Source organism: Rhamphochromis longiceps, linkage group LG20 (assembly GCF_057381845.1).
Source record: "Rhamphochromis longiceps isolate RC_006_pf linkage group LG20, R_longiceps_female_GT1.1, whole genome shotgun sequence".
NCBI classification, from domain to species: domain Eukaryota; kingdom Metazoa; phylum Chordata; class Actinopteri; order Cichliformes; family Cichlidae; genus Rhamphochromis; species Rhamphochromis longiceps.
The window spans coordinates 30,594,474-30,611,396 of NC_140576.1; the positions used below are offsets into that span (position 1 = coordinate 30,594,474).

General features: G+C 41.1%; 1 protein-coding gene across 1 annotated transcript; it reads left to right on the forward strand.

The window, feature by feature from the left end:
* The first annotated feature begins 7,752 nt into the window (after positions 1–7,752).
* efhd2 (EF-hand domain family, member D2) lies at positions 7,753–15,553 on the forward strand. The gene is made up of 5 exons (XM_085394416.1): positions 7,753–7,909; positions 8,008–8,309; positions 13,140–13,287; positions 13,396–13,530; positions 14,923–15,553. Exons 2-5 carry the CDS (start codon positions 8,023–8,025, stop codon positions 15,052–15,054), a joined length of 702 nt encoding a protein of 233 aa, XP_085250542.1. The 5' UTR covers positions 7,753–7,909; positions 8,008–8,022; the 3' UTR covers positions 15,055–15,553.
* The last annotated feature ends 1,370 nt before the right edge of the window (positions 15,554–16,923 follow it).

Here is a 16,923-nt window from a genome sequence, read left to right on the forward strand (position 1 = left end):
TGCTCTACTGTCTCCACCTCCTCCTGGCACACTCCACAAAGCCCCGTCTCATGTTCTCCTATCATCTGTAGTGTTTTATTTAATGCACAATGTCCCAGTCTAAGCCTGGTAATGACCACCTCATCTCTCCTATTACCCCTATACAACCTACTCTCTGCCACCTCCTTCTTAAGATGATACAATTGTCTGCCCTTACTTCCCGAGTCCCACCGCGTCTGCCACTCCTTAACAACCTGCCTCCAAACAATAGCTTTTGCTTCAGATCCACTGCTTGTAATTGCCATCTCAGTCCTATTTTTAGTCAACGCTCTTTTTTTCCAACCTATCCACCTTTTCATTTCCACTGATCCCTACATGAGCTGGCACCCAAAGAAAGTGAATATTGCCACCACAACACCTTATCCTTCTTATAGTCTCCAGAATAGCATACAGCATGCCCTGCCTTGTCTTCGAACAAAATGATTGTAGACTTGAAAGAACAGCTGCCGAGTCAGAGCACACTACCACCTGCCTGATTTTTGAACACTCAAAACTGGTATGGAGTATGCACCGGAATATCATATAAATGCATTTGTCTAAGATAATAAAATATTGCTGATAACTTTTACTTCCTGAGTTATTTCTAAGTAAACCGATGTGGGGGGTTTCATGGCCAGAGAGGAACTTAGGGAGAGTAATGAAGTACACAGCGTGTGAAAAACGGTCAGTTGTGAGAACGACAGTGTTACCTGCAGATGGAGGCAGTCAGGTAGCAAAATCCAGTGCAATATGGGACCCGTGGCACTTCCAGGTATGATGCAGCAGACCAACTGGGAGAGTGGGAGAAGTTTTGTTTTGAAGACAGGTGGCAGACAGCCACTCAGACGTCTCTGAGACTTTTGTTTGTCTAAGGATTCACATTATGGGTAAATGTTGCTACAATGTTGTCTGTATATGACAACATTGTAGCAACTTGAACTTTGGCTGGATGACAGGTGAATTTTGACATGCGTGGCCAATGTATATTCTAAGACTGGACAACTGAAGCAACATAAAAGACATAGAGAAGCCGAGGCAGCGCTGAAGATGTTTTCAAGTGGTTAGCTCTGGCCAATCCAGAACTGCTTGGACCTTAGCTGGGTTGGCTCTGATTTGACTCTTCTCAGAGCTGTAGCCAAGGATGGAAACATTGTCAGCATGAAATTGACACATGCTACCTTTACGCATCTAACTTGTTTTCTAGGAACTGCTGGAGGACTCAACAAAGATGGGACTGAATAACACTGAAGAAGATGCTCAGTGTTATTCAGAAACACTGCTTTCAGCTCAGTTTCATTTTTATTTATACAGCACCAAATCACAACAACAGTCGCCAAAAGGTGCTTTGTATTGTAAGGTAGACCCTACAGTAATACAACAGAGAACCCAACAATCATATGACTTCCTGTTAGCAACTGCTTTGGTGACAGTCATCTGGAATATTTTTTTTCATTCACTGCAATCTCCCCACATGAGTTTTATTAATTTATTCTGGTCTGTGTGTACATGCAACCTCAAGCCCAGTGCTTGTTTGCTCAGCAAATGCTGTGTGGAGCAGAGAAACAGGGACTCCTTAGTCATTGTTCTTGGTGATTTGACTCAGGGAAACCTCAGTCAGGAGTTCCCCAAATACAACTTATTAACTTCTTAAGTCCCTCTTGCCCCTGGGAACAGGTTTAGTATGATGTGACACAAAGTCTTTTTAAATACAGACATCAGTCGTAGCTTTAGAAACCTCAGAATCTCAGTCAAAAGCTCATGAAAACATTTTTGTATAACCCTGCAAAACAGCCGAACAACTAAAAGAGCAGGAAATTAAATTCTGCAAAATGACTGAGATGGCTTGGCCAAAGTGGCTGAAGAAGATCAGGAAACAGATGCTGTCCAATGTAGCAGGTGATTTATTTGCAAACATTGTGACAAAAAATATTTACAAGAATCAATAACTCAAAAGCTGCCTTGGACAAATAAACATAACTAAACTTAAACCAATCAAAATGAATCTCACATGCACACTGACCTGGTCCTCGTCTCTTGAACAACTAAGTTCTTCTGTTTAAATACTCTCAAGCTATACAAACAAAATTGCCTCCAATGGGCTAGTCCATACAAATAGAATACAGTCATCCATGTAAGACACATACATGAGACTAAATATTATAATCATCCTCTTACTCACTTTTCACCAGCAACAAAACACACACTTCTAAAGTGTACATTACATTTTACAATATTACATACAACACTAAAGCAAACAAAACCCTAAAATGCACTTCTATTAAATGACAACAGTTTTCTTCCCTCTCTTCATCTTTTCCCTTTCTGTGAAGTCAACAATAAACAGGAAGCTATAAATACAGGAAGTGAGTGAGAACTTCCTCTCACAGAGTAAAATGCACAAATTAACAGAAGAAACCTGCAGTGTGAGAGTGATGTGCTCTAATAGGGTGATGTGGTAATATGAGGCCATTAATGGGAAGCATGCATAATAATCTGATCATACATGCTTCCCCGAGGCAGTATAATGTAAACAGAATTGGTCCTAGCACTGAACCCTGTGGAACTCCATAATTAACGTCAGTGTGTGAAGAAGACTCTCCAACAAACTGGAGTCTATTAGATACAGTGGGGCAAAAAAGTATTTAGTCAGCCACCGATTGTGCAAGTTCCCCCACCTAAAATGATGACAGAGGTCAGTAATTTGCACCAGAGGTACACTTCAACTGTGAGAGACAGAATGTGAAAAAAAAAAAATCCATGAATCCACATGGTAGGATTTGTAAAGAATTTATTCGTAAGGGTGGAAAATAAGTATTTGGTCAATAACAAAAATACAACTCAATACTTTGTAACATAACCTTTGTTGGCAATAACAGAGGTCAAACGTTTACTATAGGTCTTTACCAGGTTTGCACACACAGTAGCTGGTATTTTGGCCCATTCCTCCATGCAGATCTTCTCGAGAGCAGTGATGTTTTGGGGCTGTCGCCGAGCAACACGGACTTTCAACTCCCGCCACAGATTTTCTATGGGGTTGAGGTCTGGAGACTGGCTAGGCCACTCCAGGACTTTCAAATGCTTCTTACGGAGCCACTCCTTTGTTGCCCGGGCGGTGTGTTTTGGATCATTGTCATGTTGGAAGACCCAGCCTCGTTTCATCTTCAAAGTTCTCACTGATGGAAGGAGGTTTTGGCTCAAAATCTCACGATACATGGCCCCATTCATTCTGTCCTTAACACGGATCAGTCGTCCTGTCCCCTTGGCAGAAAAACAGCCCCATAGCATGATGTTTCCACCCCCATGCTTCACAGTAGGTATGGTGTTCTTGGGATGCAACTCAGTATTCTTCGTCCTCCAAACACGACGAGTTGAGTTTATACCAAAAAGTTCTACTTTGGTTTCATCTGACCACATGACATTCTCCCAATCCTCTGCTGTATCATCCATGTGCTCTCTGGCAAACTTCAGACGGGCCTGGACATGCACTGGCTTCAGCAGTGGAACACGTCTGGCACTGCGGGATTTGATTCCCTGCCGTTGTAGTGTGTTACTGATGGTGACCTTTGTTACTTTGGTCCCAGCTCTCTGCAGGTCATTCACCAGGTCCCCCCATGTGGTTCTGGGATCTTTGCTCACCGTTCTCATGATCATTTTGACCCCACGGGATGAGATCTTGCGTGGAGCCCCAGATCGAGGGAGATTATCAGTGGTCTTGTATGTCTTCCATTTTCTGATGATTGCTCCCACAGTTGATTTTTTCACACCAAGCTGCTTGCCTATTGTAGATTCACTCTTCCCAGTCTGGTGCAGGTCTACAATACTTTTCCTGGTGTCCTTCGAAAGCTCTTTGGTCTTGGCCATGGCAGAGTTTGGAGTCTGACTGTTTGAGGCTGTGGACAGGTGTCTTTTATACAGATGATGAGTTCAAACAGGTGCCATTCATACAGGTAACGAGTGGGGGACAGAAAAGCTTCTTACAGAAGACGTTACAGGTCTGTGAGAGCCAGAGATTTTCCTTGTTTGAGGTGACCAAATACTTATTTTCCACCCTAATTTACGAATAAATTCTTTACAAATCCTACCATGTGGATTCATGGATTTTTTTTTTCACATTCTGTCTCTCACAGTTGAAGTGTACCTCTGGTGCAAATTACTGACCTCTGTCATCATTTTGAGTGGGGGAACTTGCACAATCGGTGGCTGACTAAATACTTTTTTGCCCCACTGTAGATATGATACAAACCATTGCAGCGCAGTACCTGTAATACCTACAGCGTGCTCTAATGGCTCTAATAGGATATTAAGGTCGACATTATCGAACGCTGTGCTTTCCCCTGCACGGTGGCCGTTATGCTCACCTGTCATTGATCCAGGAGTATCAACAGGCAGTATTTAAGACCAATGTCCACATCTGTTCCTCGCCAGTTTGTTATCTAACCCGTGTTAGTAACAGGCCACCTTTGCTTCACAAGTCACGTCTATAATTAACTTACCTTGTTCTCACATTGTGTGCAGTTTGCATCTCTACCCGGATGCTGGTCACCATTTTGGAAATTCTCAGGCTGCTTCAGGTTTTCTGGATCATGCTTCACCGCCTTCCTGCCTTCCACTGCTCTGGATCACTGTACAAACCAGGTTGGATTCACTTCACACTCCCATCTCTCTGGACACTCACCCGGTCAATATTACTTCTCCCAGGAGCTTCTTCCGCTCCTCCTGCCAAGTAAGCCACAAGATTCTCCCTAGTCTTCTCCTCCCAGCACATTAAGCAATCTCTCCTTGTGCCATTGTTTACTTTTACGTTTTGCACTAAAGCTTGTGTGAGAACTGTATCCTTGGTGTCTGTGATTGAATCTGTGTGTGGGTCCCGTTGTGACGCCATCCGCTCAACTGGTCCATCCTGGGCCCTGCACCCAGACCTGCGCAAGGGAGACCAGCCACCCGCCACCCCAGGCCCCACATCCCAAGACTACAAGGCAGCACTCCTCACAGCCACCCACCACCACCGACCAAAGCAGACATACGTATGCCACAAAACAGCAGCTGCAACCTTTAGGACCCCAGAAAACTGCCAGACTTCCTTAGACCTAGAGTTCACCCCCAGCCACCTGCAAGCCACACAGGGAAATGTGACTATAGCCGACCACCCCCAACTGAGTAAAGGAACTGATCAGTGCAGACCAATAAGAAATAAATTCATCCAGTAGTTTGTTTTTTTGTTTTTTTGTTTTTTCGAGGAGACAGACGTTTTTTCCAAACTAATGTGATCTAGAAGTAAAATTCTGCATTGAGTAATACACAAACTGTTTTTTTTTTTCATTTGCAGTTATGAGGATAATTTTCTTAGCAATGCATAGGGCAGTAAGGACTATATGTGATGTTTTTGTTTCCCTATCTAATTCACTTACGTCAGCCAAGATGCTCAGCTTCAGTGAGGTTGGGATACAGCAACTAAACCATGTGGATAGTCTTCACATAACCTCTGCCAGAACCTCTGGACTTGTAGACCTCCTCTACCTGCTTTTCCCTGTGTAACCTTGTTCTCCTTGAATTTAGAGGTTGTTGTTTCTCACAGTTTGGTCTCACCTGGACATCTGCTTCACCTCCTTGTCTGCTTGCCTGCCCTCTGGCCTGCTATTATACCCCAGACATTCTGGAAACCTCCATGGACCTCCCCTCCTCAGAGCTTTCAAAGGACGCAGACCAGCAAGTTTCTGGCAGATGTCTGGATTGTTAAATAGATGTTAGTTTACATGGGATAAGTCAAGAATGAGCTATTTATTAAAAATTCCCACCAGGCTGTCAGAGAGGTGTTTATGTTAAGGCTTTTAAAGCAGTTATGATGCTTAATGCTTTCTAGGCTTATGAAAGGCAGACTAGAGATTTTCACTTTCCCACACAATGCTTCTTCTAGGTGCAGCCACAGGCGAGCTTGATTTGATCCATTTCGAAAGATAAAGCAATCTATTGGTCAAGAAGGAGTAATACAATTTTGGTAGTTGTAGACCACCATTGTTTGTTTTGGTTTTTTTGGCTTTAATAGAGTTTTCAAACTTATACGTGATGTTTTTTTTCTAGTGACTTAAACCAGGCAGTAAAGAGTTTATTCGAGATCAGCAAGAACCAGTTGTCTATTTGAAACAGAACCATCATTTTAAGTGGTGCGACTCTTCCCATGAGTGATATGAGTAAAGTATTCCAATGCGTGGGATCTTCTTCTTCTTCTTAGTGGGAGAATATGATTCAATTGTACCAAGTGTGAGAGCCTGGTCGAAAAATCTATACCTAATTATCTAATGTTACCTAATTGTAGTGGACTGGTGGAGGTGTTCTGAAATTCGCAGCTCAGATGTAGAACTGTTGATCTACTCCAGCTAATGGGGTAGTCTGATATGGATGAGAACTTATCTATGAATGTTATTGTCTTCAGAAGGAAAGGCAATACATCATCAGCATATAGGCTTATCTTATGGTCTGTATTTTCAGTTTAAATTCCTTTAATATCTACATTTTGCTGCTGCTAGTGGTTTGATGAAAATGGACCACTGTCTGGTGCACCTCTTTAGATTTAGACAGCTCTGGGATGTAACATAATTTGTCTTAACAGATGTATTTAGAGAGCTGTATAGTGTTTTGATCCAATTTATGAATAATGAATCAAAGCAATAATCTATTACCTTAATTAATTTCTGTGTATTATTGGCTGAGTGTCTGCCTTGATAAAACCTGTTTGATCAGCATGTATTTATGAATGGAGTGAGTTTTTCTAATCTTCTTGCAAGGGCTTTGCAAAGTATTTTAATGTCTACATTTATGAGTGAGATTGGACTATCTTTCTAATCATGCCTCCCTTATTTTTAGTATCTGGTAAGAGAGTAGGTGGCAGAGCAGCTTATGACGAGGCTAAAAAGCAGTGTCAGAAGCTGGTCTGTGGAAGAGGAGAGTGGGAGTGTGACAGCGCAAGCAGGACATGCTGTGCGAAGGAGAAACAAAGTGTGCAAAGCATACACATGGGTAGTGAATGTCATTTCACAGGCTTGTGCCGTGGAAAAGCTTGTGTAAATAAATGAGCAAATTTGAACATATTGACTGTGTCTAGGTGTGTCTTACAATTCTTATTATTGTTTATTTGTTTGTGTGCAGTGGGCAGTTTTGCTTTTAAGCTCACACTGCACACCAGGCCGAGATATGCCAAGTTCTTTTTGTAAATCAACTCGTTGGTGCAAAAATACCGTTTAACGCCTGTCAAACTGAAATACCAGAGATAACACCATTCAGCTAAAGAAAGTGGAACAACTATGTGTTGTTTGTCGTCAGTACCATAGTTACAAGTTCCAAAATTGGTTCTCTGCTAAGTTGTTTATATGTGTAAACACAACACTGGTTTATTGCTTGAGTTACGTTTAAAATAATCATAAGTCATTTTTTCCCATTGGTTAAAAGGACTATGGGACTTTTCCCGGTGTGGTACATTGTCGGATGTTATGTTATTAAAACTAATAAATAAAACATAGATAAGAAGGATAACTAGGAGTGCAGAAAGGTGAAGACACGCAGGAGTGGAGCAACATGGTGAGATAATGAAATACAGCCAGGTGTGTTTTAATGTTCTTTTCTTTTACTTTTTTTTTTTTTTTTTTTAAAGAAAAGAACACAGGGGCTGCCTGTGTTTTTGTAAAATTCAGGACACTATTCGAGGCTTAAAAGGCTTTAGTGGCTTCTGAGCACGACAGTCTGAAAACACGCCCGTCCTACAACTACGCTAACTGCCACTTTAAAAGGTGTGGTGATAAACGTGACAGCGTACTGAACAGTTATCTGGCGTCCTGTACATTCTGGAGTGGAGATATTTATGTTAACTTTGCATTATTTGACAGAAAAATAAAGAAAGGTGAGTGTTTTTGTGATTTTGACATACATTCTGTATTGTTTCTGTATTCTCTGGCTGTAAAACGTTTATCAGACATGTGTCCGTCTCTTGATTATTAGTTTCCTGGTTTGAAAATGGCCACAGATGAGCTCTCGTCCAAACTCAGCCGTCGGCTGCAGATAGAAGAAGGATCCGAGGATCCTGTCGCCGTGGATGCTCCCGGACAGCAAACTGGTTCGGAAGAGAAAGCGAATACGGCCAACGCAAACTCGGAGCTGGGCGCTAAACTGTTGCGGCGAGAAGAGCTGAACGAGGGGATTGGTGAACACTCCCTACCCAGCATGAAGGTCTTCAACCCCTACACTGAGTTTAAGGAGTTCTCTCGAAAGCAGATCAAAGATATGGAAACTTTGTTCAAAACGTGAGTGTTTCACAATATCCCCCTGTTAGATTGAGCTATAATTTGGAAATGCCTATAGACAGCGCTGCCCCCATTTTAATGTCATTTTACTGGGCACTGGTTTTCAAGGAAGTAGCATTGAGATTACGCACTGAGATTAAGGAAGTTGACTTGACAGTTTGCTGGTGTAGCTCAAATCGTAATTAAACAGGAAATAACTTGCCTTATCCATCTACTACAAATGACAGAATAAACAACTGTGTCTGTCTTCCTCCCTATGGATATAAATATGGATATAGATATATGCGCGCTGTTTCTTTGGCTGTCTGCATTATCCTTCATATGTGATTTCCAGGGTGAACAGTAATGCCTACACTCACACATTTGCAAAAGAACAATTAAAAAAATGTCACATCATCACTGTAAAGAAGAAACATGGAGGCAACTCAAGTCAGGTTAAGAAGTTCATTTTTAGTTGTTGTTGTCTGACATAGTGCTGACTGATAATTAGTTGTTATTTACAGTTAATGGTAATGTTGTTTTACAGAAGACTATAAATGGCTAAACCACAAACACAGCTTTGCATGAGTCTTGTTAATAACCTGTTACATGCAGGTCTGACCGTTATGAGGTGTATTAGGAGACCAGTCCTCATTTTATGAGTCTTTGCAAATAAGAGATTTACCTAAAATAAAAAGGAAGTTCTGCCTATGGAAGACATCAGGAGCCCATGGCAGTCTCACGTGTGCTGGCCTGAACCCTCTTCCAGATGTTGCAAACATTTAATTTCAGTAAACTCAACTACTCTTTCTTCATGAAATGTACTTTGCAGCAGCCTCCTCTGAAATGTTAATCCTTGATGATTTTGATTGAGTTGCCCTGTTTTGGAAATGTAGTGTAGAACTGTCCGTCTTCTCTTAGATGTAATTAAACTAAATGCCATTTGCCTGCTGCAAATGCCAGAAATCACATTTAAAATTCTCAGCAGGAAGAATCTTGACATGGTCATTCCAACACCACATTCAAAGATTGTTTCAAGCTCATAACATTTATCAAGTTTTGTTTTTTGCTACTTTGTTTTAAAAGAACAAAGAAAACATAGTTTAAGAATTTTGTAGTACAGTAAAAATCAGATCGGGGTAGAAATGTTTGCATGTTCACAAGTCATGGCTGCTTCTTTGCAATGCCCAACCCAGATTCTTCAAGTTTCTATCTTGTCTCGGCCTGTCTAGGCCACTTAAGTGCTTTTTGCTTACGGCATAAACTCTTTACTGTTCCTGAGACATCAGGGCTTTACAGTTTGTTCTTGTAAATTTGTCTTGGGAGTTAAAAACATTTTTGTTTAAAGAGTGGTGCTCTCCTTAACTGGATGCAGTTACAATGAAGGTTAAAAATGACATGAAATGACCGGACGTACTGACGTAGAAACACGATGGGGGTGCTGTTCCGCTTTTTTGTGAGATGGTCACGTAATCAAATCACGTAATTTTGCAGAATGTCCAAACATTTTCATGCCATCAACATAAGGAAAATACATTCTCCTGAAACAAAATCACATTTGTATGTTGCAGGAAGAAAACTTGCACCCACTATACAAGTTGATAGAGGCTGGCGTGTACATGCAAGCGTTCTACTCTGACATTAACTGCAATTTAACAGTTAGTTTAAGATTTAACAGTTTAATTACATTTAACAGTGTATTTACCCTCTTAACACACTAAGGAACAACTACATGTTTGCAGGATTCTCTAAATTGATTAAAAAACTGAGAAGACGTTTCCCCATTCATGAGTAATTCTAGCTGTGAGAACTAATGGATTAGTTCTTATCAGTTCAAACATTCCAGTTTGAACTGATAAGCTGCTGTGTAAATGTGTTTAGTTTAAACGGTGTGTGCCACTTCCCCCTACTGCACATTTGTTACAGTTATCATCAACGGTGTTCCTTTTTGGAGACGGAGAAAGTTAAATTCTTTTACAACTCAGGGTGAAGAAACATAATTCCATAGAAAACCTTTGTTTTAACAACATGTTTCATCTTGTTGCTTTTATGAGATCGTTGTACAACAAATTAACAATGTAATTTTAACTTATTTAGGGGATATTTAGTAAGGTGCAGAGTAGGGCTGCAACTAAGGATTGTTTGGCAGTCAACTAATCTGTCAGGTTTTTTTTTTTTTTTTTTTATTATTATTTTTAAACAAAGTCAATTAGTCAACAACTATTTCTGACACTCCTTCAGTTTCTGCTCCCTGTGGGCATACCTCCTATTCCAGGCTCCAGTGCATGTTTAACTTGCCCCCTAACTGTGCTCCCCTATGAATATCACCATGTCTCTTCTTACAGCAAATTAAAACACATTAGGGGTTCAGAACCACAGAACAAAGATCCATGAGTACATCAGAAAGATGGCTATAACTGATTATGTGCTTAGTGAATACTTTAGGCAGCTGAAACTGAGAAAGAAGAGGAGCAAGAACAGGAACCATCATAGGAGGACAAGCCCCTGCACGGCATGCAGCATCAGCAGATAGAAGAAGTGGCTGATATTGAGAAATCCTACCAATGGCTGGAATGAAAGATAGGAACAAGCCCTAAGCACAAGATTGATAGAGGCTGGGCTCTAGCACACCAGGCAAGAAACCAGGTGCAGGCTGTGTAACGATGTCCCTAGCAATGCCATAACCAAGTGGCTGGCACAGTATACAGCAGGGGTGGGCAACTCCAGGCCTCAAGGGCCGGTGTCCTGCAGGTTTTAGATATGTCCTTGATCCAATACAGCTGATTGAAATGGCTAAATGATCTCCTCAACATGTCCTAAAGTTCTCCAGAGGCCTGGTAACGAACTAATCATGTGATTGAGGGGTGTTGACCCAGGGTGAGATCTAAAACCTGCAGGACACCGGCTCTCGAGGCCTCGAGTTGGACACCCCTGGTATACAGGAAGGTTAGGTATGGCCTGCAAGTCTCACCAGTCTGTCGCAGGGCTAACACGTAGACAGAGACAAACATTCCCGCTCACTCCTGCATTCACACCTATGAGCAATTTAGAGTTTCCAATTAACCTATCCCCTACTAAGTGCATGTCTTTGGACTGTGGGAGAACCCATGCAAACACAGGTAGAACATGCAAACTCCACACAAAAAGACCCCGGCCTGATGGTGGAATTGAACTCAGGACCTGCTGTGAGGCAACAGTGCTAACCACCGTGCCACCCTGCTGCCCCTGTCTTCTTCCCCTCATCCCTAATTGGTTGCGCCAAATGGCCCCGCCCCTCCCTGAGCCTGGTTGTTCTGGAGGTTTCTTCCTGTTAAAAAGGAGTTTTTCCTTCCCACCATCACCAAACCACTTGCTCATTGGGTGATGGATTAGCAATATGTCCAGCCTTCTCTGCATTTCACCAAATGTCGCCTCATTCCCTGCTGCTGCCCCTTGGACCTGACTCCAGATAAGCCCCTCATTTAAGTCACGGTGCGACAAAGTCATTACTGAAAAATGTGATAAATAGTTTTAAATACCTTTGGTTATTAGTTTGTTCATATGCTCTATTAGACGGTTCTCAAGTGCACCTTAATATCTGAGTGCCTCCTAGTTTTAGACGACTAAAACTTTTTTCTTTGTTTAGTTGACAAAGTGATTGATCACTAGGAACATCCCTAGCTTATCCACCACTCTGCATTTAATAATTATTTATTATTAATCTCTGGTTGTCTTCTTTTACCCTCAACCGGCTATGCCAGATGGCTGCCCCTCTTTGCTGGTAATCATAGAGGTCAGATTTTTTTTTTTTTTTTTTTTTTTCTTTGCACATATCTCAGGAGGGATTTTGTCCCACTCGTCTTTGCAGATCCTCTGCAAAGACATCAATGTTTCATGGCTGATGTTTGGCAACTCTAACCTTCAGCTCCCTCCACAGATTTTCTGTGGGATTGGAGACTGACTAGGCCACTCCGAGACCTTAATATTGACCTTAACATTCTTCTTGAGCCAATCCTTTGTTGCCTTGGTCGTGTGTTTTGGATCATTGTTATGCTGGAATAACCGCCCACGACCCATTATCAGTACCCTGGCTAAAGGAAGGTGGTTCTCACCCCATCCATCCTCCCTTTGATGTGATGCAGTTGTTCTGTCCCCTTGGCAGAAAAACACCCCCAAAACACGTTTCTACCTCCATGTTTGATGGAGTTCCTTCCGAGTAGTTCTGAGCTGGTTCCTCACAGTTCTTATTATCATAAACTCCACGAGGTGAGATCTTGTGTGGAGCTCCAGACCGAGGGAGACTGGCAGTTATTATATGATTCTTCCATATGCGAATAATCGCACCAATTGTTGTCACCTTCTCACCCAACTGCTTGGCGATGGTCTTGTAGCCCATTCCAGCCTTGTGTAGGTCAACAATCTTGTCCCTGACATCCATGGAAAACTCTGGTCTTGGCCATGGTGCAGAGTTTGGAATCTGGATCGATTGATTGCTTCTATGGACAGCTGTCTTTTATACAGGTAACGAGCTGAAAAGGCTCCAAATGTCAGCTTGTTACCTGTATAAAATACACCTGGGAGCCAGAAAACTTGCAGATTGATGGGGGATCAAATACTTATTTCATTCATGAAAATTCAAATCAATTTATGACTTTTTTGCAATGCATTTTTCTGGATTTTTTTTCTGTTCAAATAAACCTACCACTGAAATTGTAGACTGGTTAGTGGACAAACTTACAAAATCAGCAGGGGTTCAAATAATTTCCTCCCTGACTGTGATGCACTGCGTATTCTGTCATCTTTCTGTCAGAACCAGCATGAACTCTTTCAGCAAATGTAGCAACAGTTGTTCTTCTGTTTAATTCTGTCAAGGTATGATGCTGGTAAGGACAACTACATTGACCTAATGGAGCTGAAGCTGATGATGGAGAAGCTTGGAGCTCCGCAGACGCACATCGGCTTGAAGAATATGATCAAAGAGGTGGATGAAGACCTCGACAACAAGCTCAGCTTCAGAGAGGTGAAGCAAGAGAGTTGTTTTTTTTTAGTTTTTTTTTAAATTAAATTAAAAGTCAGAATCGAAGTTCCTGTTCTATCAGTATCTGTTTGTTGTTCTTGTCTTCCACAGTTCCTACTGATTTTCAGGAAGGCAGCAGCAGGAGAGCTGGCAGAGGACAGCGGCCTCTGTGCCCTTGCTCGCCTCTCTGAAATTGACGTCTCTACAGAGGGGGTCAAAGGAGCCAAGACCTTTTTTGAAGCTAAAGTAAGTTGAAATGGAATAGAGTAGGATTTATTCTATAGAATTTTCCTAGTCTTTCTGATCATTGCATGTCACCTCGTCATTGCACTTAACTTTCATCAACGTCTTTTGTCAATTTAGTTTATCACCAATTAACCTAGTATGTATTTCTTTAAACTATGGGAAGAATCCAGAGTACCTGGAGCAAACTCAGAGAGAAACTGTGCAAACTCTACACAGAAATTTGAACCAGATGATTCCCAACTTTCTAGTGAAAAACACATCATTTCATTAGTGGCACAGAGAAACAGGGATGCATTGCACCTCCTAAAAACATACAAATAATTGAAATCAAGACTAATTATTTGGCGAGAGCGTTATTTGTGGGCAATCTTGTTTCCACATTGAACACAAGAGACCCTTGGAAAATATTTAAAGTATTATTATTATATCCATGGTCCTCAGCTGAATAGGGTGGAGTGCCCACTCTGGGGCAGGAACTCATCCCTGACCAAGTGGAGGAGTTTAAGTATCTCCGAGTCTTGTTCACCGATTGAGGATCGGTTCTTGTGGTGAAGAGAGAGCTGAGTAAAAGCGAAGCTCTGGATTTACCAGTCGATCTATGCCCCTCACCTATGGTGACAAGCTTTGGGTAGTGACTGAGAGGATGAGATTGCAGATATGAGCTTTCTCCAAAGGGTGGCTGGCCTCTGCCTTATTATCCATCCTGGACATGTTTTGTCATCTGAATTCAGGAAGTTGGTCTCAGGCCGTTACCTCGTACCTCAGGTCGCTTAAAGCTGACAGACCTCGTGTAGATTAATCTTCCTGTAGTTGTTCATTTTAAGACATTTCTCCTTGTTTTATTTTTTTTTATCTTACTTTTAATGTGTTTATTTTTTGACCTTGTTGTTGATCTCTGCCTTAACATGCAACGTTGTGATTAGTGGCTGTGTGAGTTTGACTGTGTGAGTTCTACACACCAATATGAAAAACTGATCCTCTGCTACTGATTGGACTGTGCTTTGTAATAAATGGTAAATGGCCTGTATTTATATAGCGCTTTACTAGTCCCTGAGGACCCCAAAGCGCTTTACATATCCAGTCATCCACCCATTCACACACTGGTGTGTGGTAATAAGTGTTGGCAGTAATCCAAGATGTGCTGCAAAAGCATTTCAAGCAAGGAAGTAGAATATTTTCCAGTGGTTGAGTCTATCACCTCATCTTGACATGACTCAGCATTTATGTCACATGTGTATGCGTTTCACTCACTGATTAAAAACTAAAGGTACAAATTAATAGTAGATTGATGAAAACCCTGAAAGCTGTTGTTTAGAGGTCAGAGGATTCTCTTCTTTATTTTGTGATTCTCACTTCTTTACTAAGGCAGCTTTGTGTTTTTCTGTTGAACAGGTCAAGGCCATCAATGAATCCAACCGATTTGAGTCAGAGATCCGCCAGGAACAAGAGGTCAAGAAAAAGCAAGCTGAGGAGCAGAAACAAAGACGAGCCGCATTCAAAGAACTGCAGTCAGCTTTCAAATAACTCCTTCAAGACCTTTAAATCACTAATGCTGTCAGTTTTCAAATTGGTAGATTGAAGACTCTTAGTCTTAATAATAATAATAGAAATCCTACAATATGAAATATCAGTATTGCCCTCTTAAAATCAGTCTCTTAAGCCTCTTAAACATCAAAATTTCAAGTTACTAAACACAGTTCTAACATTTGTCATAATTTCCACACTCAGTACTGCACAGTCTTAGAAGAGAGACACTCAATGTAATGCTCTACATTTTTTTTTTTTTTTACTGCACAAAGAGTCGTATGGTCCAATACCAGGGTTGTAACTTGGTCTTGAGAAGCCTCGGGACAGCTGTAGTGGTCATCATTCCTTAGTGTCATGCTTCGTGTACTACAGAGATTTAAAATGAAGTTATTTTAGAAATTAGGTAATATTTTTGTAGCACTATTTTTTTTTTTTTTTTTCATTCAATCAGCCTTCTTTGTTTTATTCACCAACTTTGCTGCTAACCGCTGTGAATGATGTGACCTTACTGTATTCTGCTTTGATTTAACCACATGTGCCATCAGACTATCAAAATGATTTATCCTGAAGTGTAAATGAAAGGCATAAGAACAAAAACCAGGTTCATGATAAAGTGTGTATCATATAAATATCTTTCCTGGTTCATACTGCGACTCACCAAGTCTTAGTGAAACTTAAAAATGTGACGCAACCAAAAACTGATAAAAATTGTGCCTTAATGCTAAAACATGTTTCAAAGGTGCAGCTTCTGCTTTGAACGTCTGGTTCTAAGTTGTGTCACCCTTGTACAGTTTCACTGCTTCTTGGCAAGTAGTTTGCTTTTAGTAGACAGCTCTGTTTCTTCCAAGGTAACGATGTAAGACTGTAGAGACCTGTTAGTGACCAATCACAAGGAAGGTTTCAGTGCATCACCTTATCCACAGGTGATTGGTCAGAGCTCTGTAAATGTCATCATCAGATGGGGGCCAAGCAGACATCTGGGCACTTGCCAGATTTTTTTTGTGACCACACAGACTCGTCTGTGGAGAATTTAATGCACTAACATGCGCTCCAGGCAGCAGACTGTATAACAGGAATAAGTAATCAGTCATCGTCTCCGTCAGAGTCTAAAGCCTGTTGTGGAGACGGACAGCTGCAGACATCATGGCTGAGCTGTCTGGTTATACTTCTTTGAAGTCCACACTCGCCATATGATTCGCAAAGGATATGTTACTTGGAACCAAGTGGAGCCCAGTAAACTATAATAATCAAGCCTTATACAAGGCTTTGTGACAAATCTAACTACTGCCAGCGACCACCCCAGACTGGTTGGGGAATACTGCGATCGCTGGTTTCTGGGTTGTCGAGCAGTCTCTAGGCCTGTGTGTTTGTGTTCTTAATTTTTATTTTATTTTTATAATTCTTGCGTTGCTAAATTAGTTGATTGCATTTTTTTCTTTTCTTTTTTTTCTGTTAAACTTCCAATATGTGAAGTAAAGTTAAACTTGGTGCTACAGCCCAAGTTCACCTACTCAAATTACTCTTTAAATTGTTTTCTCAAATGAATTAGCATTCATTTATTCATACACATCCCTGGTATATTTTGATTAAAAAGACTTAATTTATCGTGTGACATTTGTTCACATGAATCATTTATGGTCTGAGGTGCGTATTCATGATGTTAGTATGGGTTTCTGCTCACATTTCCAAATTACTGTCCTACATGGCTTATAATGTGAACTGTGATTGCAAGATGTATGTAATTCTGATACAATGCCCTTTCTTCGTAAAGTATTTTTGGGGCGTCTAGTTAAGTGATTTGTTCATATACTTTTCTTATTCTTCATACGGGACTATTGAAACAGATTGGTTCTTAAATATTTTTTT

Bases quoted from the DNA above. Each gene is read 5' to 3' on its own strand.
- efhd2 (XM_085394416.1), top strand. From the start codon at position 8,023: ATGGCCACAGATGAGCTCTCGTCCAAACTCAGCCGTCGGCTGCAGATA. The intron at 8,310-13,139 runs GTGAGTGTTTCA...AATTCTGTCAAG, and splicing joins ATGGAAACTTTGTTCAAAAC to GTATGATGCTGGTAAGGACA. The intron at 13,288-13,395 runs GTGAAGCAAGAG...TGTCTTCCACAG, and splicing joins ACAAGCTCAGCTTCAGAGAG to TTCCTACTGATTTTCAGGAA.